This window comes from Bufo gargarizans, chromosome 2, assembly GCF_014858855.1.
Source record: "Bufo gargarizans isolate SCDJY-AF-19 chromosome 2, ASM1485885v1, whole genome shotgun sequence".
Taxonomy (NCBI): domain Eukaryota; kingdom Metazoa; phylum Chordata; class Amphibia; order Anura; family Bufonidae; genus Bufo; species Bufo gargarizans.
The window spans coordinates 383023415-383046958 of NC_058081.1; the positions used below are offsets into that span (position 1 = coordinate 383023415).

At 43.7% G+C, this 23544-nt stretch overlaps 1 protein-coding gene across 2 annotated transcripts in view; it reads right to left on the minus strand.

Moving 5' to 3' along the window:
• The window catches only part of LOC122928194 (solute carrier family 22 member 4-like), a 355141-nt gene that overhangs the window by 13744 nt on the left and 317853 nt on the right, over positions 1 to 23544 (minus strand). For both annotated transcript variants that reach the window (XM_044280782.1, XM_044280781.1), the window contains exon 9: positions 6263 to 6398. In XM_044280782.1, coding sequence (XP_044136717.1) covers positions 6263 to 6398 — 136 coding nt within the window. The remainder of the gene's footprint in view (positions 1 to 6262; positions 6399 to 23544) is intronic.

The following is a 23544-nucleotide window of genomic DNA, read 5'->3' on the forward strand; positions in this document are numbered from 1 at the left end:
CGCCAAATAAAAGATAGATAAAGAAAACAAGATTTCGGGGAGGGTACTGGACTACACAATCTCTCTGTACACACAAATAAATGTATTGCACTCAGCTACACCACCACCAAATTGGTTTGGTTCTGACAGAGGTAAATTAGCTCAACTCTGTTCAGATGTTCTAAACACATGCAAAAAAGAATCCCAGTAGCTGCCAACCAATATGTGATGAACTGCGACCGCCGAGGCCACAATACGTCAAGAAGCGCCTCTAGTGGTCAATCCAAAAACAGGCCTCTCAGCCACTTTCAGCACACCAACAGTCTAACTTGAGTCCGTATAGTCGATAGGCTGAAAGCGCAGGGATTGGACCGCCGATTGACCGCAAGTAAGCGTGTGAGCGACCGGACCGGAACCACACACAGGGTAGTTTAACTGCTACCACCTTGCAATTTATGGGAACAGGGAACCCACTATCTGGATAACAGAACCGAATAGCTTTCTCTTTGGAGAGGCTAGGGTAAATTTTTGCAGTGTTTGAAAACATATGGCTAGAGAAATGACTTGGAGGTCATTTATTTTATATATATATATATATGTGTGTGTATATATATATATATTTTATATATATATATATAAACTCGGGAGCAGATTAACAAGCCTGTTCGCCAGAAGTTTCATAAATATCTTTAAGTCTGAATTAAGGAGGACTATAGGATGATAGTTCGCACAGTCCATATGATCCTTTTCTGGTTTTGGTATGAGGGTGATAAAAGATTGTAGCATCGTGTCTGGTATAGGAGAGCACTCCAAGAAAGAATTAAAAATCTTGACCATATAGGGAAGGAGGGTGTCTATATATGTCTTGCAGTAAAGGTACGGCAAACCATCCGGTCCAGGAGACTTGCGATTCGGAAGGTTTTTTTATCACTTCTGATATTTCTTCAGCTGCAATCTGAGTACTAAGAGTAGCTGCTAGGTCACTAGATATGTATGTGCCTTAAAAGGTGACAAGAATAGCAGGATCCCAACTGGCCCTCCAAGCTTTCCAGATCTTTTTTGATAGAACAATACTGTAGGTTCCTATCCTTTTTCAATTTGGAACCAATGGCTATACAATTACCTCTAAAGACAGCTTTATGCGCCTCCCATAGGGTGGATACAGAGGAGACTGATTGCTGGCTAATACGGAAATATTCCGATAGACCCTCCTGCAAGTTCTGCCTTGATATGGGGTTAAAGAGAAGGCTCTCATTTAGACGCCAGTGACAAACCTTAGTGATTGGGTGTTTAGTGCTTAACATAAAAAAAATTGGTGCATGGTCTGACCATGTGATAGACTCTATATCAGCGTCCATCATTAAACTCATTGTGGGAACATTACCTAGGAAGTAATTAATGCGAGTGTGTGTACTATGAGGATGTGAATAAAACGTAAACGTCTTAGACGTGGGATAATTCAATCGCCATAGGTCATACAACGCAAACCTTCTCACCAACCGTCTAAAAAGATGTGAAAGCCTGGCCTGTTCCCAGGTAGGGGGTTTTCCTGCTAACGCCTGTCTGTCTAGTGTTTCAGAGAAAGAGACATTAAAATCACCTCCCACAATAAGTGCTGCTGAGAGTAAATGAGATACTTTTGTGAACACCCTAGCGAGGAATGAGATCTGCTTGGAGTTCGGGCGTAAAGATTACATAAGACAATGGGAGTACCATGTAGGGTGGCCTGCAAGATAATATAGCAACCCTGGGGGTCAGAAATCTGTGAAGTCACTTGAAGTGGACAATTAGCAGATAAAAGGATTGGTACTCCAGCCCTTTTTTTCCCACTAGAAGCCGAAAAAGTTCTTGGGAACAGTCCAGTAGCAAATTTACATGTTCCCGTATCATCAAAGTGTGTCTCCTGGAGGAAGACTATCTCAGCTTTTTGAGTGTGGCACTCCGTCAGGGCCAGTCTCCTCTTAACATTGGAGTTCAGGCCTTTGACGTTTAAAAAAATACACTTAATCATGGCAAGAAGATTGGCTGAGCCATATACATGCTATTTTGAATGCAGAAGATAGTCCTCCAGGAGACCACACTCCAAACAGTCCGGTAGAGAATCGTAAAAAAAACACGGTCAATATCATCAGGTACACCAAACAGATAATAGGGTACACGACACATGAGGATATAGGGGAACACATTAGACAGTAGCACAAAGAAGAGATTAATAGGAATAATCCAAACATTGGACGTCAACATCCAGGTGTGGGTATTCAGAGAAGGCCTGAAACATATGATATGGCCCTGTCTCATTTCCTCAGTTCCCGAGAGAACAGAGGAGAGGAAGAGGGCAAAAAGGATCAATCCCCCCTGTGGTGACATGGTTGAACACACCCGGCATAGAGAACAGAACATTGTTAGAATGATAGGCATATCAACTGAGCTCCAAGGAAGCCCAACAAGATGTTTCACTTGAACAATAAGGCACTAAGAACATGTGAAGAACATCAGAGCGACATAAATTTTAGGAGACGAGCAATATGATACTACTTCGGTCACAACATATCAGGTCAATTGATCTCTCAATGTGGATCCCCTGGGTTCTTCTCCTGGCAGGGACCTACAGTTCTTGCTTCGTACTTGGCTCCAAACTGGGGAGGGGAGGGGGGGCGCAGCAGCGGATCAGGAACCTCCCAGTCATCAATAGGAGGCACAGAGACCCCCAGTGTTGCGCAAAAGGTGGACAAATCTGCATGGGTCCACAGAGGTACGGCTTTCCCATTTTTATTAGCAATAAGCGCAAATGGGTATCCCCAACGGTAGGGAATTTTCTTCTGCCTTATGAAGGCTAAGAGAGCTTGGAGTAGCCGTCTCTTTTGCAGGGTTAGCCACGATAAGTCCTGGTATAGTTGCACTTGTATCCCATGAAAGTCAATGACCCAATGACCCGAAGTGTACGGGCCTTGGCCATTATAGCTTCTTTCAACTGGAAGTCTGTGATGCAGAAAATGACATCTCGGGGTTGCGCAGACGCATTTTGGGGCGTAAGGCCCTATAAGCACAGTCCAGCTTAATAATGTGGGACGGCGGAGATCCCAATATAGTATTAAATAACTCATTCAGGACTTCATGCAGATTTTCCTCAGAATCAGGTTCAAGCAGGCCCCGCACTCTAATATTATGTCTGCGACCCCTGTTATCAAGGTCTTCTAGGTGTCTGTTGTTATCCCGGACAGCCTGGGAACATCTCAATATAGTATATTGGAGATGAGCAATGTACTTGCGGGTGACGTCATGCTTGGTTTCCAGAGAATGACACCCTGGCTGTAATCTGTTGAAAGTCCTGACGCAAGGACAAGATTTCAGTTTTAAATGTATTCCTTACTTCTGTTATTAGATTCATAAAATCTGCCTTAGTAGGGAGGTGCTGTAATTACTTTTGTAGAGATGCTGAGGATTGCGATAGCTGCAGGGCACCATCTTCAGTGTCCTCATTCATGTCGGGTTGTAAATCCCAGGGGACATCCTCCCCCTCAATTCTCCCCTGGGTTTGGAGGTGATCTAGGGGGTCATCGAGAGGCTCAGCCCAATCCCTCCTGCGCTGTGTCAGTGTGGCTGAAGAATTATTGCGCTTAGGCGCCATCTTTGGTGGCATGTCTGCGGTTAACTCACACACCTGTGACTGTCCAGCTATGCCCAATGCCCTCGCCTCTGTATCCGGCTTGTAGGTAAACAGCCAGTTACTTGCTGTGGTTCGCTGTATACAGAGCGCTGCAGCAGGGGAGCTTCACCTCCGTCTCCTCCCGTAATGGCGCCCGCTAGAGTTTCGCGCCTCAGGCCCCCAGGAACAGTCGGAGCGGCAGTGCGGCGATATAGGTAAGCGGCTATGCTCTGAGTCTTCAGATTAGGTGCCGGGCTGCATCTGGATCTTTTAGAGGGCAATGATTTCCCCATGGGACCCGGACACCGTGTTAATGAGGCTCCTGTGATAGATCAGGGAGGCGGAGCTCTTCCTCTACACAGCCATCTTGCTGGACGGCCAAGCCACGTCCCAATGCTGATCAATTGACTTGAATGGGTCCAAATCCACCAAATACGACTGAAGATAGGATTTCACCTATCTTTTTGGGGTGCACAGACATGGATCAGATGCCGAAGCTCTTCAGTAGGCTTCTGATCCATGCCTCTGCCCTGCAAAAAGATAGAACATGCTCTATCTTTGGCTGTATGTTGTGGATCGTGGACCCATTCAAGTCAATGGGGCTGGATTTGCAAATGGACTGCACACAACTGTTGCCTATGCATTGTGGACCACGATTTGCGGTCTGCAACGTAGGCACTGAGCAAGGACCCTTGTGTGCATGAGCCCTAATACATGCAGTTTTTATTTCAAGTTCCCATACATTAAACTGGTCTTATACAAACCGGATTCCAAAAAAGTTGGGACACTATACACAACGTGAATAAAAACTGAATGCAATGATGTGGAGGTGCCAACTTCTAATATTTTATTCAGAATAGAACATAAATCACGGAACAAAAGTTTAAACTGAGAAAATGTACCATTTTAAGGGGAAAATATGTTGAATCAGAATTTCATGGTGTCAACAAATCCCCAAAAAGTTGGGACAAGGCCATTTTCACCACTGTGTGGCATCTCCCCTTCTTCTTACAACACTCAGACGTCTGGGGACCAAGGAGACCAGTTTCTCAAGTTTAGAAATAGGAATGCTCTCCCATTCTTGTCTAATACAGGCCTCTAACTGTTCAATCGTCTTGGGCCTTCTTTGTTGCACCTTCCTCTTTGTGATGCGCCAAATGTTCTCTATAGGTGAAAGATCTGAACTGCAGACTGGCCATTTCAGTACCCGGATCCTTCTCCTACACAGCCATGATGTTGTGATTGATGCAGAATTTGGTCTGGCATTATCTTGTTGAAAAATGCAGGGTCTTCCCTGAAAGAGATGACGTCTGCATGGGAGCATATGTTGTTCTAGAACCTGAATATATTTTTCTGCATTGATGGTGCCTTTCCAGACATGCAAGCTGCCCATGCCACACGCACTCATGCAACCCCATACCATCAGAGATGCAGGCTTCTGAACTGAGGGTTTATAACAACTTGGGTTGTCCTTGTCCTCTGTGGTCCGGATGACATGGCGTCCCAAATTTCCAAAAAGAACTTCGAATCGTGACTCGTCTGAACACAGAACAGTCTTCCATTTTGCCACACTCCATTTTAAATGATCCCTGGCCCAGTGAAAACGCCTGAGCTTGTGGATCTTGCTTAGAAATGGCTTCTTCTTTGCACTGTAGAGTTTCAGCTGGCAACGGCGGATGGCACAGTGGATTGTGTTCACTGACAATGGTTTCTGGAAGTATTCCTGAGCCCATTCTGTGAATTCCTTTACAGTAGCATTCCTGTTTGTGGTGCAGTGTCGTTTAAGGGCATCCAGTATGGTTTTACGGCCTCGACCCTTACGCACAGAGATTGTTCCAGATTCTCTGAATCTTCGGATGATGTTATGCACAGTTGATGATGATAGATGCAAAGTCTTTGCAATTTTTCGCTGGGTAACACCTTTCTGATATTGCTCCACTATCTTTCTGCGCAACATTGTGGGAATTGGTGAACCTCTACCCATCTTGGCTTCTGAGAGACACTGCCACTCTGAGAAGCTCTTTTTATACCCAATCATGTTGCCAATTGACCTAATTAGTGTTAATAGGTCTTCCAGCTCTTTGTTATGCTAAAATTTACTTTTTCCAGCCTCTTATTGCTACTTTTCCCAACTTTTTGGGGATTTGTTGACACCGTGAAAATTTTAATCAACGTATTTTTCCTTTAAAATGATACATTTACTCGGATTAAACGTTTGATCAGTCATCTAGGTTCTATTACAAATAAAATATTGACATTTGCCATCTCCACATGATTGCATTCAGTTTTTATTCACAATTTGTTTAGTGTCCCAACTTTTTGGGAATCCGGTTTGTAGATTGGACAGCAGCTGGCCAACAGCTCTCTCTCCTGACGCCAATAAACAAGCATTTTTGGCATGTTTTCTGAATATAGAGCAGAGAGGTGGCTTTTTGCCATGAACAAAGACTACATATTTTGAGATCTAAATGCCTGATCCATCTCTTCCTCAATATCTGCCACTGCTGAGTCGGAAGCTCCCCGTACACTTTAGATGATGGGCTAATTCCACTGAAATCAGCAGGTTTGATCAACATTAATTTGCATGGCCAACTTAAGTCAAAATTCCTTTAAATGACAATAACACAAATGATTTACCCTTTTACATTCTGTGTCTGGTCCAGATTTTCAGGTAACGGTCTACCATAAGTTTCTGGGAAGAACAACACAAGAACTCCCATAATTACTGTCATGCTTCCCATGAGGATGTAAGGCAGCAGCCTGTTATAGGCACCTGGACAAAACAGCAATGAGCATATTATGTATTGTAGGTTATCCATTTGCATTTTATATTAACCTATTTTAAACCACTTGCAATCTAGTAGAGGCAGGGTGCGTCCCCAGATGTCAGAGAATATCTTATCTTCTTTTTTTCCATCACACATAATGCTCAATGACCACTATGTACTGAACAGACAGCAGCAATGTCACATATAACATGATGTTCTCCTGACATGGCAAAATAGATGGGTTTTAGCAGACCCAGATTACTGGGGCCACCATATTTACCCACAAATATACAGTCATGTGAAAAAATTAGGACACCCTTTGAAAGCATGTGGTTTTTTGTAACATTTTTAATAAAAGGTTATTTCATCTCCGTTTCAACAATACAGAGAGATTAAAGTAATCCAACTAAACAAAGAAAACTGAAGAAAAGTATTTTCAAGATCTTCTGTAAATGTCATTCTACAAAAATGCCTATTCTAACTGAGGAAAAAGATAGGACACCCTCACATGTATTCCCTCTTAAATTGGCTCAGATCTCACACAGGTATATCACACCAGGTGCACATAATTAGTAGATCGTTACTCTGCATGTTGAATGAGGCTTGCCCTATTTAAACCTCAGACATTTAGTTTGGTGTGCTCCTGACTGTTGAAGTGAGAGTGAGCACCGTGGTGAGAGCAAAAGAGCTGTCAGAGGACTTCAGAAAAAAGATTGTAGCAGCCTATGAGTCTGGGAAGGGATTTAAAAAGATCTCAAAAGATTTTGAAATCAGCCATTCCACTGTCCGGAAGATAGTCTACAAGTGGAGGGCTTTTAAAACAACTGCCAACATGCCCAGGACTGGTCGCCCCAGCAAGTTCACCCCAAGAGCAGACCGCAAGATGCTAAAAGAGGTCTCCAAAAACCCTAAAGTGTCATCTCGAGAACTACAGCAGGCTCTGGCTACTGTTGATGTAGAAGTACATGCCTCTACAATCAGAAAGAGACTGTACAAGTTTAACTTGCATGGGAGGTGTGCAAGGAGGAAACCTTTGCTTTCCAAGAGAAACATCGAGGCCAGACTGACATTTGCCAGAGATAAAGTTGACAAAGACCAGGACTTCTGGAATAATGTTCTTTGGACAGATGAGTCCAAAATTGAATTATTTGGACACAACAGCAGAGGACATGTTTGGCGTAAACCAAACACAGCATTCCAAGAAAAGAACCTCATACCAACTGTGAAGCATGGAGGTGGAAGTGTCATGGTTTGGGGCTGCTTTGCTGCAGCAGGACCTGGTCAGCTCACCATCATAGAATCCACGATGAATTCTACTGTGTATCAGAAGGTGCTTGAAGAACATGTGAGACCATCAGTTAGAAAATTAAAGCTGAAGCGGAACTGGACCATGCAACATGACAATGACCCAAAACATACTAGTAAATCAACCAAAGATTGGCTGAAAAAGAAGAAATGGAGAGTCCTGGAATGGCCAAGTCAAAGTCCAGATTTGAATCCCATTGAGATGCTGTGGGGTGACTTGAAAAGGGCTGTACGTGCAAGAAACCCCTCAAACATCTCACAGCTGAAAAAGTTCTGCATTGAGGAGTGGGGTAAAATTTCCTCAGACCGATGTCGAAGACTGGTAGATGGCTACAAGAACCGTCTCACTGCAGTTATTTCAGCCAAAGGAGGTAACACTCGCTATTAGGGGCAAGGGTGTCCTATCTTTTTCCTCAGTTAGAATAGGCATTTTTGTAGAATGACATTTACAGAAGATCTTGAAAAGACTTTTCTTCAGTTTTCTTTGTTTAGTCGGATTACTTTAATCTCTCTGTATTGTTGAAACGGAGATGAAATAACCTTTTATTAAAAATGTTACAAAAAACCACATGCTTTCAAAGGGTGTCCTAATTTTTTCACATGACTGTAAAGTACATACACGTATTATGTATGAACAAAAGCAAAATAGTGAACCCATACTAATACATTTTCTTTTTTTGTGTATGAATTAGAAAATTTCAAGAATAAAGAACTATAAATTGAAAAATGTAACTTTTTATACACAAAACCACAATGAAAAAAAAACATTAAAAAACCTACTACAAGCTCATATTGGTAGTTCAAAAGTTAAGCCACTATTTACACAAAATTATTGAACAGTGTCAGGTTACTAAGGGCTGAAACAGTCCAACCATTAACCCCTTCAGGATCGAAGGACTTTCCATTTTTGTGATTTCGTTTTTTTACTCCCTGCCTTTTTAGGAGCCAAACTTTAAAAAAATTTACATTCACATAGCCACATAAATAATTGTTTCTGTGGGACAAGTTGTACTTTCTAATGGCACCATTTCATATTGCAAGTTACGTGGTGGGAAGTTGGATTTTTTTTAAAATGGGGTGAAATTGGAAAAAAATAATGCAATTACACCCAAGTTTATGGGTTTCATTTTTTATGTTCCCTATGCAGTAAAACTGATGTGTTCCCTTCATTCTCTGGGTCAGTAAAGATTACTGCAATACCACATTTGTATAGTTATTGTTGCATTTTAATACTTTAAAAAAATAAAAATCTTCCAAGTTTTTTTTCTTTGCAATGCTATATTTGTATTCCCATAACTTTTTAAAATTTAAGTCTTAAAAGGGCATCTGTCAGCAGATTTTCACCTATGAAATTGGCTTACCTGTTGCATGTGCACTTGGCAGCTGGATGCATCTGTGTTGGTCCCATGTTAATATATGCCTGCATTGCTAAGAAAATATATGCAAATGAGCATACATCTGCCATTGCTGCTACACCTAGAGGCTCAACTCTCTAAACAACTGCACTTTGACAGTATGACACTTTTACTGCCTGGCTCTGTCAGTAGTATAACCTCTATAGTTTTCATTGAACTAAAAGTGACAGGTCGACACGCCCCTTTTCCTGCCCATAACTCCGTCCACAATCACTCCTAGTCCACCCCAAACGCCGCCCATTGATGATCTTACAACAGCTGCGTCAGCCGAGATAAAACAGCAACGCAAACGGTCCAAAGCACGTAAGGCACGTTGATGTAGTCTATTTTAAACATTGTCTATAATTCTAATGTGCTTTTTTACATCGCAGCAGTGAAAAGAAAAATGGGCACGGCTGATGTTTCCAGAGCGCAACCAAAGAAATCTAAGATGGTCGGTAAGACTCTATAACATCCACTGAAATAACAATGTCTATAACTTTAAACATGTATAGATTATAACAGTGACCCTATCCTTCTAATTTTAGTTTATCAGACACCAGGGAACGATGCGCGGATTGTGAGAAATACTTGGACCGCAGACGTGCCACAACCAAGCACCAGCGCCCGCAACTGTTGGCGAAATGAAGATTCCGTGATAGCGATTATTATCGAATGTCCTAATGCACGCGAGTTGCAATAAAGCGGCACACTATTTTAGCCCCCCAAAAAAGAGAGCTTCAAAATTTGGTCCAGTAAAGAGAAACAACGATCAAACATCCAGCACCCAGCATCGTTATCACGATTTCTGAAATTCTCATGAAAACACAGAGGTCTCCACAGGGTGGTGAGCCAACGTGCGTGATTAATTATATTACAGATTTGTGCGACATGACAACCGTACCCGATACACCAAATACACTGCATTTTAAAAGACATTACATTTAAGACACCAGACACACACTATGACGTACAACAAGTAAGTCCGTGTCAGGAACACAATGCGCAATATCAACACGTACCTCTTGTTTATTCTTGCATATGTTGGGACCAAAATACGTACGATGTATTGAGTTCTCTCGCACGCTACAACGACAAAATGTTACGTGTAGCAAACCAGTAAAATTAGTGCGTGGCAAATACACGCTGCACATGACAAGTATACAAGACTAATTGCCCATCTTGACGCAATTGAAAAATAGATGACAGGCAGGAATTGACTAGAGATGATATCCTTTTAAAAACACAAAAACATCTGTAAGTACGAGAGCTAGAAAGTTAAAACAGGCTATAAAGAAGTACTTTGCGGCTAGACGCGCTAAAAAAAAATCTAGGAAAAAAAGGTGGCGCTGATGTAACAAGCCAGCCCGCGTTACAGCTGAACAAACTCCAAGCCATCCGCAGGCATCGCATCAGAGCAAATTCGCTCAAACAGTACACAAACTAATCGTCCACCAACTGAGCAAACAAATCAGTTACAACCCGGCGACTCACAAACTGACAAAATGACCGTTAACGCAGATGACCCCCTGAACCCCACAACATTAGATCCGTTTATTTAGACTGCGTCTTCCATCAACAGCGTGATTTAGTGAATTCTAATACCACCATGTACACCGAGCATTTTAGATTCGTTAACCTGGACGCCGTCCGTTCATTTGTTGACTCTGTTGATGCAATACATGCTTCTATACATTGAAGTGAATGGGTCCGCATCCGATCTGCCAAAACTGCGGCTCGGATGCGGACCTAAACAACGGCCGTGTGCATCGCAAGTAATTCACTTAAACTAGTTGTTATTGTTGTCAGGAACCGTTGCAGTGGTTTTTAGAAGGCGCTTGGGTTCAATCGCATATAGTCTGATTATTGAACGTAAAAAACATTTGGACAGGGACTGGGACAAAGGAAGAGAGGGGTTAATTAGTTACAGTTGCAAGAAAAATTATGTTAACCCTTTGGAATGATATGGATTTCTGCACAAATTGGTCATACAATGTGATCTGATCTTCATCTAAGTCACAACAATAGTCTGCTTAAATCAGTCTGCTTAAACTAATAACACACAAAGAATTAAATGTTACCATGTTTTTATTGAACACACCATGTAAACATTCACAGTGTAGTTGGAAAAAGAGCTAACTGGAGTTAGGTGTCAGAATACTGGAGTCTAATCAATGAGATGAGATTGGAGGTGTTGGTTACAGCTTCCCTGCCCTTAAAAAAAAACCACTCACCAGTTCTGGGTTTGCTTTTCACAAGAAGCATTGCCTGATGTGAATGATGCCTCACACAAAAGAGCTCTCAGAAGACCTACGATTAAGAATTATTGACTTGCATAAAGCTGGAAAGGGTTATAAAAGTATCTCCAAAAGCCTTGCTGTTCATCAGTCCACGGTAAGACAAATTAGAGAAAGTTCAGCACTGCTGCTACTCTCCCTAGGAGTGGCCTTTCTGTAAAGATGACTGCAAGAGCACAGCGCAGACTGCTCAATGTGGTGAAGAAGAATCCTAGAGTGTCAGCTAAAGACTTACAAAAGTCTATGGCATATGCTAACATCTCTGTTAGTGAATCTACAATACGTAAAACACTGAACAAGAATGGATTCCATGGGAGGATACCACAGAGGAAGCCACTGCTGTCCAAAAAAACATTGCTGCACGTTTTCAGTTTGCACAAGAGCACCTGGATGTTGCAGAGCAGTAATGGCAAAATATTCTGTGGACAGTTGAAACCAAAGTTGAGTTGTTTGGAAGTAACACACAACACTATGTGTGGAGAAAAAGAGGCACAGCGCACCAACATCAAAACCTCATCCCAACTGTGAAGTATGGTGGTGGGGGCATCATGGTTTGGGGCTGTTTTGCTGTGTCAGCACCTGGACGGATTGCTATCATCGAAGGAAAAATGAATTCACAAGTTTATCAAGACATTTTGCAGGAGAACTTAAGGCCAGCTTAAGCTCAACAGAAGATGGGTGTTGCTACAGAACAACGACCCAAAGCATAGAATCAAATCAACAACAGAATGGCTTAAACAGAAGAAAATACGCCTTCTGATCCAGTCAGCATCCTGACCTCAACCCGATTGAGATGCTGTGGCATGACCTCAAGAAAGCAATTCACACCAGACATCCCAAGAATATTGCTGAACTGAAACAGTTCTGTAAAGAGGAATGGTCAAGAATTACTCCTGACGATTGTGCACGTCTGATCTGCAACTACAGGAAACGTTTGGTTGAAGTTATTGCTGCCAAAAGGAGGTTCAACCAGTTATTAAATCCAAGGGTTCACATACCTTTTCCACCTGCACTGTGAATGTTTACATGGTGTGTTCAATAAATACGTGGTAACATTTAATTCTTTGTGTTACGGATCGACCGATATTGATTTTTTTAGGGCCGATACCGATAATTTGTGAACTTTCAGGCCGATAGCCGATAATTTATACCGATATTCTGGGAATTTTCATTTTTGAAAAAAAAAAATTAAATTCCCACAAATCTGCTGAAAATTTATGTTTATTGTTAATGTGTATTTTTTTTTTGTAAATCTTTCTTTTTCATTTATATTTAATATTTTGGTGTTTTTATTTTTATAACTTTTTTTTTTAACTAACTTTTAGCCCCCTTAGGGACTAGAACCCTTGTCCTATTCACCCTGATAGAGATCTATCAGGGTGAATAGGAGTTCACACTGTCCCTGCTGCTCTGTGCTTTGTGCACACAGCAGCATGGAGCTTATCATGGCAGCCAGGGCTTCAATAGCGTCCTGGCTGCCATGGTAACCGATCGGAGCCCCAGCATTACACTGCTGGGGCTCCGATCGGAGGAGCAGGGGAGAGGGGATCCTGGGGGGGGGGGCGCACTGCGACTGCCGTGGGGGGGCCCTATGCGCCACCACTGGTTAATACTGGTGGGGAGGGGGGGCGCACTGCGACTGGGGTGGGGGGGCCCTATGCGCCACCACTGGTTAATACTGGGCGGAGGGGGGGCGCACTGCGCCACCAATGCTTAATACTGGGGGGGGAGGGGGGGCGCACTGCTCCACCAATGAAGCTTAATCTCTAATTTATTCATATACAGGAGGCGGGAGCTGGCTGCAGGATCGCATAGCCGGCTCCCGACCTCTATGAGCAGTAGCTGCGATCCGCGGCATCTGAGGAGTTAACTACCGCAGATCGCAGCTACAGCTCATAGAGGTCGGGAGCCGGCTATGTGATTCTGCAGCTCCCGCCTCCTGTATATGAATAAATGAGAGATTAAGCTTCATTGGTGGCGCAGTGGCCATAGCTCCTCCCCTCCTCTTGTCCCCTGTCCTTTCATTGGCGGCAGCAGCAGCAGCACAGGGGGAGGAGACACTGCTCCTTCTCCCCTGTGCTGCTGCTGAGGGAACACGGAGAGCGCTGTCAGCAGCGCGATCTGTGTTCCCCATACGCTATTGGAATATCGGCAAAATAAATGCCGATACCGATAGCGCTCAAAATCCTGAATATCGGCCGATAATATCGGTAAATCCGATAATCAGTCGATCCCTACTTTGTGTGTTATTAGTTTAAGCAGACTGTGATTGTCTCTTGTGACTTAGATGAAGATCAGATCACATTTTATGACCAATTTGTGCAGACATCCATATCATTCCAAAGGGTTCACATACTTTTTCTTTCAACTGTATGTATGATGTTGTATTCTATGTTGCATGCTATTATTCGGTCAAATGTAAGCAATCAGACTTTTTCATGTAATACATAAGGTAAAATAATGCATCAATGGATCAATGATGTATCTACCTTTGTGACTAAATAAAATAATAACGTTTTTTGTTTTAGGCTAGTTTCACACTTGCGGCAGGACGGATACGGCAGGCTGGTCTCCCTGTCGGATCCGTCCTTCCACTGTTTCACTGTTGGACATGCAGGACTTTTTAGTCCGGCGGCTTTCGCCGTGCACCGCCGGAGCTCCGCCCCCGTCCCCATTATAGTCAATGGGGACGGAGCGGCGGTCCGGCGATACGGCGAAACAGCGGAAGGACGGATCCGACATCGAGACCAGCCTGCCGGATCCGTCCTGCCGCAAGTGTGAAAGTACCCTAAAAAAAAAACAACAACATTTGTATGACTTTAACAATTACAATAATAATGTTTGCCTGGCCGCTAGTGTGCACGCTATTTTGGAGGGTGTATCTGTAAGTGATGCCGTGTTGTTAGAGAAACCTCGACAACTGCACCGAGGGCATTTGATATCTTTTAGTGATATTGCAGTGTTTGAAAAATATTTTACCCTTTAAGGACCTTGTGTCACTTTATGTGGTGATAACTTTAAAATGCTTTTACTTATTCAGGCCATTCTGAGACTGTTTTCTCGTCACATATTGTACGTCATGACAGTGGTAAAATTGAGTAAAAAAAAGTCATTTTTATTTATGAAAAATTACCAAATTTACACCAAAATTTGGAATAATTTGCAAATTTCCACATTTACATTTTTCGACTTTTATAATAGATAGTAATAACTCCAAAAATAGTTATTACTTTACATTCCACATATGTCTACTTCATGATTCAATCATTTTGTGAATGCTATTTTATTTTTTCGGGGCCTTTGGAAGGCTTAGAATTTATGCAAGGAACAGGTGTACACATTCCCAATTACATTTATGCGACTACATTATACAGTCCAAATTCCTGGGAATTCAACGGAAAAACCTGCCCGCGAGATTTTGAACGCTTTTTTACCAGCGGTAAGTTTTCAGGTTACACGTTTACAGCCAATAATGACGGTCGTTATGACGCTTATTTTGTTGTACAGGAGCTGGTCAAGGAAATATTTTAAATTGGAATTATAAACTAAGGCGGGCGATTAATGTGTGTGACCCTAAATGATTTAAAAATTAGATTCACAGATTCTTCGAATTTCATTCTGATTAAACTTAGTAAGATGCCAGACGCTATAGGTTTTTCAGGAGCCAAGGGTCCCTTCCCAAATTTCTTCAATACAAGACAATCAAAATTACATTAGGCCCCATACCCGATGTTCGGTATTATGGAGTCGATTACATGATGCCTGGGGAGAGAAAAGAATTTAATACATATGCAAATTAACCTGAGATGAGTCCTGTCCCTGACTGGGACTGGGTATTTCGGATGTGCTAGCGGCCATCTAGCAACCCATGTCCTCAGCTCTATACACAAAATCCCGGTGACAGGCCCATAAGACGCACCTAGGTTTTAGAGGGTGAAAATAGGAAAATATTTTAAACAAAAGGTGTGTTAAAAATTATTACATTATTAGGAGTGAGGTTACTTTTATTAGGACTGGGGTCACTTTATTAGGAGTGGGGACACTTTATTAGGGGGGTCACTTTATTAGAAGTGGGGTCATTAGGGGTGACTTTCTGGCAGAGAACAGCTCTCACAGCAGTCACAGTGCACATAGTCAGGAGCAGGCTGTCACGGCTGTAAGTGAGCAACACACAGTAAATAGCAACTGACCGGACCCAAACTAGGGAGGATAAAGGGTGACCTCTGTCAGACCCTAAAAGCTCTCCCTAAGCTGCTATGCACATGTCCAGATCCATATGGTGGATCGAGACATGCCCGCGTACCTCAGGCTGATGACCACTGAAACCCCTACAATAGTGGAAGGGGCACGGCCACCGGTGCCCTGCTCAGTATATGGACGGAACCCGGGTCGTCTCGGATCCAGTCAGCAAAGAAACAGAAGCACACAATGTATGAACACTTATCTGAAGGAGCTGCGGCTGCAGTGAAAACAGATCCAAAGTCAGCAGACAATATCCGAAGTACTTGCTTCAGCAGAACACAGATCCAGTGAAAAGATATCACACAGGTGAAGATACTCAAGCGAGAGCTACAGCTCAAATGAAAAGTATAACCCGCACCTCTACAAAGGAGGAGGGGTGATTTAAAGGCCGCAAAATCAAACACAGGAGAGACAGCTGGGAGGAAGGAAACAGAAAGTAAAGACCTCATCACAGGGGCGGAGAAACAGGGCAGAGGGAACTCCTCCAAGCTCTAGTAGTGACATCATCACAGGGGTGGAGAAACAGAGCTGTGAGAACGTCTCAAAGCAGGCATGTGTGACAGGAAAGTCTGCTCCACCCCTCGTCTGCTTGCTTCTGCGCTCCCATCAACTTTCCTCCATAACAGCAAATCTTCGGGCCGGCCGGTCCCTACCACCCAGCACTTTCTGTGGCTGGCTGGTCCCTACCACAGACAACTCGCAGAGGCAACCAGCCCCTGCATCCCACCATCTTCAGCAGGGGGCGGTCCCTGCCTCCTAACACCCTGACCATAGTGAGGATGTGGAAGAGAGGAGGTGTGGACGATGAAATCACCGACCCAACCTGGGAAGGTGACAAGCCGAGCGAGGACAGCAGTACAGAGAGTGATCCACAGCAGCGCAACAGGCTGAAAAGAGGAAGTGGGGTGGCAAAAGGGTGAAGGAGGGCCACACCAAACAGGACCGCAACTGTTCCCCGGAGCACCCCCTTGCGTCAATCTCCCTTGCCAAAGGGTAGGTGTTCCGCAGTGAGGCACTTTTTTAAGGAAAGTGCAGATGATACAATAATTTTCATTTGCAACCTGTGCAAGGAAAAAGCAGGGGTGTGAACACTACAACCTCACCACCACCAGCATGATCTGCCACTTGGCATCAAAGCACCCTAATAGGTGGGCCGAACGCCTGCGTCCACAATCGGTGTCTACAGGTCACATCACTGCCTCCTCTTCCCCTGTGTTACGTGCTGGTCAATCCCCTGTCCAAGACGCAGCCCCGGATGCCTCCCGCCCTGCACCAGAAACTTTGCAAGTACCATCAGCTAGCACATCCACTTCTGTGTCCCAGTGCAGCATACAGATGTCCATACCTCAGGCCTTTCAACAAAAGCGCAAATACCCAGCCATCCACCCACAGGCCACAGCACTAAATGTGCACCTTTCCAAATAGCTGGCCCTGGAAATGTTGCCATTTAGGCTTGTGGACACTGAGGCTTTACGCAGCCTCATGGCGGCGGCCATCCCTCGTTACTCAATCCCCAGCCGCCACTATTTTTCCCGGTGTGCCGTTCCCGCCTTACACCAGCATGTGTCCTGTAACATCACCCATGCCCTGACCAACGCAGTTATTGGGAAGGTCCACTTAGCTTTTTCGCCAGGGACGCTACATTTCCCTGACGGCACACTGGGTGAATGTTGTGGAGGCCGGGAGCGAGTCGTATCCTGGGATGGCACAGGTGCTACCGATGCTAAGCATTGCGGGCCCTACTTCCATCCGGATTTCTGCCACCACCTACATTAGTGGCTGCAACTCCCCCTTCACCTACTCCCCCATTTCCACCTTTGAATTCTCATCTTGCAGCACCAGTCAGCCATCAGTCAGTAGCTGGAAGCAGTGTAGCACTGCAGTGGGGAAACAGAAACAGGTCCAGCTGAAACTAATTTGCTTAGGTGACAAACGGCACACCGCCACAGAGCTGTGGCATGGTATAAGGGACCAGACTGAGCTGTGGCTCTCGCCACTCAACCTACAACCAGGCATGGTTGTGTCTGATAATGGCTGTAACTTGGTGGCTACTTTGGAGCTCGGCAAGCTCACACACATACCATGCCTAGCCCACATGTTCAACTTAGTGGTTCAGCGGTTTTTCAAATCTACCCCAATTTGCCTGAGCAACTGGTGAAGGTGCACCGCGTGTGTTCCCATTTCCAAAAGTCATCTACAGCTGCCGGCGGCCTGGTAATGCTGCAGCAGCACTTGAAATTGCCAGCTCACCGACTGTTGTGCGACGTGAGCATGTGCTGGAACTCCACGTTCCACAGGTTGGCCAGGCTTTGTGAGAAGCAGAGGGCAGTAGTGGAATACCAGCTGCAACATGGTCGTCACCTTTCCAGTCAGCTTCCGCTCTTCACAAGCGACGAGTGGGCATGGATGTCTGACCTCTGTGAGGTTTTACGCAACTTTGAGGAATTAACACGGATGGTGAGTGGTGGTGCCGCTATTATCAGTGTAACTATTCCACTTCTGGGTCTACTGAAACGCTCGCTGCTCACAATGAAGGCGCACGCTTTGCATGTGGAAGAGGTGGAAATGAGGGAAGACAGTACACAGGGTGATAGCCAGACCACCCTCAGTTCGTCTTCTCAGCGCGAATTGGAAGATGATGAGGAGGAGGAGCAGGAGACGGTTGCCTCTGCTACACAAGGTAGTGCCCATAGCAGGTTTATTACATCTGTTCAGCGTGGATGGGCCGAAGGGGCGGAAGAGGATGAGGAGATTGAGAGTCATCCTCCTGATGAGCATAGCAAAATTAAATTCTTGCCTGTTGGGACTCTGGCACACATGGCTGACTTTATCTTATGCTGCCTTTCCTGTGACCCTCGCGTTATACACATTTTGGCCAACACCGATTACTGGTTGTTCACCCATCTCAAACCCCGCTACAAAGAGAACTTCTCAGCTTTCATTCCTGTGGTGGAGAGGACTAGCAAAGTAGTGCAATACCAGAAGGTCCTTGTGGAAAAATTGCTCCCAAAACTTCAAGCTGACAACGCTGGTGGAAGAGTACGTAGTTCCTTGGGCAACTGAGTAGTGGAGACAGCAGTTCCAACAGAGGGCAACTCTCTCCAAGGCCTGGGACAGTTTCATGACACCCTGACAGCACCCTCACCCTGATGCGCAGCCTAGTGTCACAAGGAGGTAAAAGTTTTGGAAGATGATGAAGGCGTACGTAGCAGACCATCCTCAGTGATCCCTCTGTGCCTTACAACTATTGGGTGCCTAAGCAGGACACGTGGCACGAACTGGCGCTCTATGCCTTGGAGGTGTTGGCCTGTCCTGCCGCCATCGTTTTATCACAGCGGGTATTTAGTGCTGCTGGGGGCATAATAACTGATAAGCGCATCCGCCTCTCAACTGAAAATGCTGACAGGTTGACTCTTATCAAAACGAACAAGGCCAGGATTGCACCTGATTTCTCTACTCCACCAGAGGAAAGTGGCTGAACATAAAGGCACTTTAAATATGGCTTTCATGGTGTATTGAATACATTGTATTCCCATGTACCCCTTTCACCACAAAAAAGGGCATATGATTCAATCTTCCTTTTCTCGTCCTCCTCCTCCTCCATCATATCAAAATGCTTATTAGGATGCCCTAGCCCCTAATGTTTTGGAGGGTCACCAGCAGGCCCTTGCTCATAATGTTTTAGATGGTCAGATCAGCAGCAGGCCCTTGTCCCTAATGTTTTAGAGGGTCACCATCAGGCCATTAATTATAATTTTTAAAGGGTGTGTATGACGTCCTCCATTATGTGTAATAAAGGGTGTATTGGATTGTCGGTTCCTTGTAATTTTTGGCAGCCCTTTCACTTAGTGCATAGGCTTTATGAGTGTAGGAGTCCCACTACCTGAACAATTGTACCATACAGGTTGTATCGGAATGTTTCCTAAAATTTTTTCCTGTAAAATCGATTTTCTCTTCAGTTTTGTGTGTATTATTCTCAGTCTGTAAAAGTGGTGTACTACTCGGACAACATCGTTCCCAGCAGCGACCTGATAGCCCAAGATGCATCCAGACATCCTCCCCATACTGTTCCTGAACCATTTCAGTGGTGTTTCCATCAATTTCTGACCTTTTCCTGTAAGCCAGACACTCTCCCTCTTCAGAGCAGGGGGTGCCTGGTTTAATGCTCTGGTTCTCCCATTGACTTCCATTGTGCTCTGTAGAGCACCCGAGCATCCCAAAGTGTTCTACTCAAGCACCAGAGCACCCAAGTACTTAGGTGCTCGATCAACACTACTATAGAGCAAACTGGCATCTTCAGAAATAGGAAGCATTGGGATATAGAAACAAGGCCATTACGTAAAACACAAAAGTGCAGATGCAAAGAGGCAACTGACGACGGACTTTACAATGATATCTAACGGCTATTAAACATGGCCGCACAATTTCAACACCCGTTTTCTTGTATTTTAGCAGGTCCTTCACATTCCAGATTTTTTTTTTTTTATAAAACGGTTGTTTGAGAACCTGACAATGTCATTTGGTTTTATGCATGTAGGCAGGAATTGTATGATGAACTCACCCGTTTGTTTACAAATATCAGATTTATCGAGGGAATACCGCCAAATTTTACAGATGATGACCTTTTCCCACAGGACAAGGTAAATTTGGCAGTTGTTTATGATCTTATGGAGACGGCTAGTGAAAATCTTGAAATACAAAACACTTTCGCCAAATACGTGCACCACTGCAATTTGAGCATTATGTATCTTGTTCAAAAAGTTTTTCTTTTGTAAGGGTAAGAAACGGGCGGATCATAAATTTAAACACTAAATACATGGTCCTTTTTATGAACCCTTGTGATAAATCACAGGTTAATACGTTGGCTCGGCAAATGTACCCCAGTAAAACACGTTTATTTTCAGAAGCTTTTGAAGATGCTACTTACGGCCTTACGGCTATTTACTTGTAGATTTAAGATCTGACACACCTGAGGAACTACGGCTAAGAACCGGTTTGTTTCCACCAGATCTCCGGTGGCTTGTGTGCAAAAGGAAGCTCTAAAATGTGATATTTCTCATCTCGATGGGCATTCTAGTTAGCTTAGTTGCTCCTGTACAGATGTCGAAAAGGATCTGTCGTAATTGAGATCTTTTAAAAGTATTGGTCAAAACTAAACCGACGGTCCGAAAATCAATATTACGCAACACCGGTAATGATTTGATATCAGCTATTGGTGAGATTGCTCTCAATATCCTTAAAGGATAGAGAACGACAAAAAAATATACTGAAAAGATGGCGCAAGGCTATAAAGAAATGAAGCAATAAAAGCTATCCCATTAAAGGTAAGAAGCGCATTGTGAACCAGAGCGGTGGTTTTATAGGTTCGCTGCTCGGTTTTGCAATACCTTTAATCACTAGCTTGATAGCTAATAGTCGGCGGCTCATAATTGAGTATGTGGAGAAAATGTTTCCAAAGACCAGTTGGACCAGCTAAAAAAAAAAAAAAAAAAACACCCGACATACGCCAACCCACTACGCAGCATTTAGATGCAGAAATTAGCTAAATACTACACAGAAATGACCTTTCTGGACGTATTGTATCTGGATGATGATCCGTTTAGAGAGGTTTTTTTTTTTTTTTTCCATTAACATTTTATTTCATTTTTGTAGGTATTTAAAATCACAGACTGTTTGGACAGTAGTCTAGGAACAGTGTTACATTATTGGACCGAGTATTGTCCAAGAATAAGAACCGCACATTTGTCAATCCCACAATAACTGTGAAAACTTTCCCCCTCCTCCCTCCCCCCCCCTATACTGTCTGAATGAATGCTTCTCTTCTCTCCTACAAGCATTTCATTGATCATACAAAGAAAAACATATATTCTCGTCACTCCATGTTTATGACACTTTCAACTTTCCCAATGTTCCACGAATATCTTTTCGTAGGTACCATTCTGTATGTTTAAAATTATTCCTCTGTCGATAAATGTTTGGCAATAAATGTTGACCATTTATTCAAAAACCCTGTTTAACTGTTATTTTCATGAGATTCCGCGTCTAGTTGGTCAATTAACAGAAAGTGTCTCATTAGACCTAGAGATTCTGCAATTGTGGGAACCTGAGGCTCTAACCATTTTTGTAACAGACATTTTAATGCTACCAGTAGCACCCCATCTATTAATTTGGGTATTCGTATTGTATCTGGGTATACATAAAACAATACACACACAATGGTGTGTAGTTGAGGCCGTATAAGGAATGTGGGGAGGGTCCAATTTTAATACCTAAATCCGCGATATGATTTTTGGAGACAGAAACCGGACAGTCTTGTATTTCTCGCCTTGTCCCTGAGTGTGGCGTCCTTATATAGAGGAGTTCGCATTTTCTGACATTGACCCTGAAGCCTGAGCTTTTTCCAAAGTCTGTTAGTGTTTTAAATATTTGATGTATATCCATTGAAGGACGTGCCAAGAACAAGATTATATTGTCTGCAAAAAGTGAAATTCTCACTTCCCGTGTCCCTATTTTTATGCCTTCGAACACTCATGACTGTTCTAGATACCTGGCCAATGGTTTGATTGCTATATTAACCCCTTAGGGCGTACTAGTACGCCCTGTTTCCCGAGTCCTTAAGGATCCAGGGCATACCGGTACGTCCTGTGTAGTTTTGATCACTGTTGCACGGCCGGCAGTGATCAGAACCGGGTGCCTGTTGAAATCATTCAGCAGGCACCCTGTGACAATGCCTAGGGGGGTCCTGTGACCCCCCAGCATTGCAGATCGCTACAAACCGCAGGTCAATTCAGACCTGCGGTTTTTAGCGCTTATGCAAGTTTCTGATCACTGCGGTCAGGGATCAGAAACCTCAAAGTGCCCATATTTTTGAAAGTTAACCCCCCCCCCCCCACAGCCTCTGTGTTTTTGTGTCTGCGGGCGCAGTAGGGGGTAGGATTGCGGGCGGGCGGGAGGCGTGCGGGTGCGCGATATCTTCTGTTTTAACCCCTTCCATGCCGCGGTCTGTAGGGACCGATGTATGGAAGAGGTGAAGAGGGAGGGAGCTCTCTCTCCCATTGGGGGCTGCTGTGCCTTTGCAGCCCCCCGACAGGATGGGGTGACAGAGGGAGCCCTCCTCCCTCCCCTTCCCCGTCTGCTCAGTTGTGGCAGACAGGGAAGGTTCACATGGCAACAGGACGCCTCTGCTAAATGTTCAGACAAAGTGAAATACAGTCCAGTACACTATATAGTGTACTGTATTATACAGACATCAGACCCACTGGATCTTCAAGAACCAAGTGGGTCTGGGAAAAAAAAAAAATTAAAGTGAAAAAAAGGAAAAAAAAAAAACATTTATCCCTAATTAAAAATTTTAAAAATAAAATTCCCTAAACATGTTATATATCACTACGTCCGTAACGACCCGATCTATAAAACGGTCATGTTACATTCCCCGCACGGCGAACGCCATAAAAAATTAAAACTATGATGAAATTGAAATTTTGCTCACTTTACTTCCAAAAAAAGGTAATAAAAGTGATAAAAAAGTGTATGTACACCAAAATAGTACCATTCAAACCGTTGTCTCAACCCGCAAAAAATTAGCCCCTACATGAGACAATGGCCCAAAAAAAAAAAAAAAAAAACTATGGCTCTCATACTATGGAGACACTAAAACAAGTTTTATTGGTTTAAAAATGATAATATTGTGTAAAACCTTAATAAATAAAAAAAGGTACACATATTAGGTATTGCCGTGTCCGTAAAAACCTGCTCTATAAAAATATCACATGGCCTCCGGTGAACAACATAAAAAAAGCCATAATTTTGTCACCTTACATCACAAAAAGTGTAACAGCAAGCGATCAAAAAGGTATATACACCCCAAAATCATACTATTAAAACAGTCATCTCATAATGCAAAAAATGAGACC